The sequence below is a fragment of the Sinocyclocheilus grahami genome, unplaced genomic scaffold (assembly GCF_001515645.1).
Source record: "Sinocyclocheilus grahami isolate Dianchi unplaced genomic scaffold, SAMN03320097.WGS_v1.1 scaffold2142.1, whole genome shotgun sequence".
Taxonomy (NCBI): Eukaryota; Metazoa; Chordata; class Actinopteri; order Cypriniformes; family Cyprinidae; genus Sinocyclocheilus; species Sinocyclocheilus grahami.
In genome coordinates this window covers 59,161-62,097 of record NW_015507321.1, presented here as the reverse complement: position 1 = coordinate 62,097, position 2,937 = coordinate 59,161, and the positions used below count along the sequence as shown (strand labels likewise).

Sequence of the window (2,937 nt, the reverse complement as noted above, 5' to 3'; positions counted from 1 at the left end):
TATAGTATTTTAGTTTTCATATCTACAAATGTATTATTGGAGTTGAGTGGAGCCAAACTGCTGACTGTTTTCTCATAAATTAATAATTTTGTTCCAAAATGATAAATCCACTCAAAGATACTGGCATGTGGCTTACATACTGTCCTTGAAATTTCTTAAAACTTTCTCTTTGATGTATATAAGGTTTAGATTACATTGAACATACACATTTTAAACCCACAAGTCTTGGATTCACTTTATATAAAGCGAACAAATTAATTTAATATTTATCCAAACTGTCAAATGCATCCTGTTCTGTGTAGTTATTCCATTCTTCTGGAATCTTACCCATCCCCTCAAATGTATTACTGTAGAATTTTTCCAGATCTTTCTGGAATCTGCACACAAACCACTTCCAGTAGGGCAGTTCAGAGAGATCAGAGGTGATGCTCCAGGTAGCAAATTTTTCTCCTGCTGTTCTGTAGTCTCTCCAAAGGACTGCATCATTTGAGTCAGTGGGATAAAAAGATCGATTGCTTGCTACTGCTGATGTGCAGATGCTAGTAGACAAGTTTGTTGTTTTGTGGTAAATCATTCCATTCAGTCCAGTAACTCTGTGGAAAGAAACCCTGTGATCTCCATCATGTTTTTCTATGGTGTTGGTGCAGGTAGCATAACAGAATGGACACTGAACCCAACAGACCTTACAGAAGTGATTGATCAGAAGCTCATCTGGTCTGAACTTAGAGTCCAGCTTTTCTGCAAATGTCTTTGTATTGAATCTACAGCTGATGTCTGACATTACAGCTGTAAGTTCTTCTCTTATCACATCTCCTAGCAGTTTGAAATCATCAACATCATCATGTTCGACTCCACTGAGGTCTTTTTCAGAGAAGATCAGCTCATCTAAGAGCTGCTGTGTGAATCTCTTCAACCACAAACCAGCATCTCCTCTGTTCACTCGAACATGTTCAGTAGATTCATCTCCTCTGTTCACTCGAACATGTTCAGTAGATTCATATGCTGCTTCCATGATTTTCTGCTCCAGGAGTTTAATGTTCTTGTTCATCTTGGGTAAAACACGGACATTGAACTTATCAGTGATGAAGTGACTGACTTCATCTCTTATGAAACCACTGAAGTGATCTCTGGTATTATGAATGTAGTTCTTGTATTTGTTAAAATCCTCCTTTTCTGCCAGTTTCTTCAGGATGTGTTTCTCAAGATTTGACCTGTTTCCATTCAGTGATGGACAGTCTGTTCTCATATCATTTGCTAACTCTCTGGCAGTCTTCTTGTATACACTCTGTTCAGTGGGTTCTTTGAGTTTCTGACAGATGATCTCACCAAAAATGGCAGCTGATGTTGCTCCATGGCAGTATTTCTGGAAAATACTATAGTATTCATTTCGCTTTTTCTCCAAATAGAGAATAGGATCATTGTCTTCTCTGAACATTCTGTATTGGTCTAGGATCATTTTCTCTGCTCTCTTGCAGATGGAAAGAACCAAATCCACGAAGAATTCATTCCTGAACACATATCTTGCTGGTCCTTCCTGATGTTCTGTTACTCTATTCTTGATGTATCTTGTGAGATTTTGAATGCAGCTGATATTGTAGCCCATCTTTGCAATGTTAAATGACTGAATCATTCTGTCTGTCTGCTGAGCAACATCATTAACAAAGGTTCTAATTTCAGCATCATCCTCTGGAGGTTGAGAAAACAAAGATTTTATTTTTCCATGAACAATCTCTTTAATCCCAGACTTTTTGAAAACAATATATCCACTATAACCCTTCACATTGAAAATATTGTTGTAAGTATTGCCCTTTATGGGAGCACTTTTATAGATGTCACTGAGGATCTCTCTCACATCTCTCATTATGTCAATGTCTTTGACTGAAAGAGTGTGTCTGGTGATCATATTTACACAATGTTCCCAAAATAAATCAAACTCTTTCTTCAGTGTTTCTTCATCTTTTGCTTTGCCTTTGAGTTTTAAGGCATGTTTTTTACTCTCTTCCAAGAGAGTGTTTTCATGATGTGTCCTCTGAGCATCAATCTTTTTCTTAAGGTCTCGCTGCTGGAGAATCTCATTCAATCTTCTCTTTGTTTCCCTCACAATGTTTTCCTGAATCTCTTTGATTTTGATTTCAAATGATGTTTTCCACTGAATCAGTATATTTGCATCTCTGTCTTTCTCAAATAATTCAGACATGGATTTTTTCACTTCTTCACTTGTCTCCTTTAGTTCTTTTTGAAGATCAGTTTCCTTGACCTCATGAATTGCTTCATTTTCTATTTGGTTGTGTAGTTTGTTCTCAGTTTCCATCATGGCACTGCGAAGCCTCCAGGACCACTTGCTGTATTCGGTCTCCAGTTTCCTGTAGGCTGAAATCTCCAGAGAGTTTCTGAAGCTGAAGACGAATTGCTCATTCAGTAAAGCCTCCCAGAGATCTTTAATACGATCTTTGAAGTCTTTCAGTCTCATTCCATATGATCTTGAAGCATGAGATAAAATAGTTTCCTTCAGTTCTTGAATGTTCTCACAGTAGTTTGGGTTTGGTGGAGCCATGGGTGGGCTGCCCTCCCAGAGCTGAGCAAAATACTTCACGTCTTTCTGAACATCAAATCTAATGACGTCACTAAAACATTCTTCATCACAGACTTCCTCTTCAGCGGCAAGTTTTGTCATCTTATCCAGTGTCTCCTGCAGTCGTCTCCTTCCCTCCATGTTCTTCTCTCCAGCTGTGAGGTCTGAAACGTTCTGATGCACAAACACACAGCTGGGATTCAGTCTGACCTTCTTCATTCTAAGGAAAGCCTGAACCACAATCTGAAGAATGTCCTGCATCTCAGCTGGGTTTTCTCCAAAGATGTTGATCAGTGTCAGATTTCCAAGACCAACAACAAATGTGGCCAGTTCATTGTCATGATGTCTTGTTGATCTTCCAGCCA

The 2,937-nt window shown here is 38.6% G+C and overlaps 1 protein-coding gene across 1 annotated transcript; it reads right to left on the bottom strand.

The window, feature by feature from the left end:
• Window positions 1-259: 259 nt before the first annotated feature.
• On the bottom strand, window positions 260-2,833 carry LOC107574191 (interferon-induced very large GTPase 1-like). The gene has a single exon (XM_016260655.1). The coding sequence runs from the start codon at window positions 2,831-2,833 to the stop codon at window positions 260-262; it is 2,574 nt and encodes an 857-aa protein (XP_016116141.1).
• Window positions 2,834-2,937: the final 104 nt, after the last annotated feature.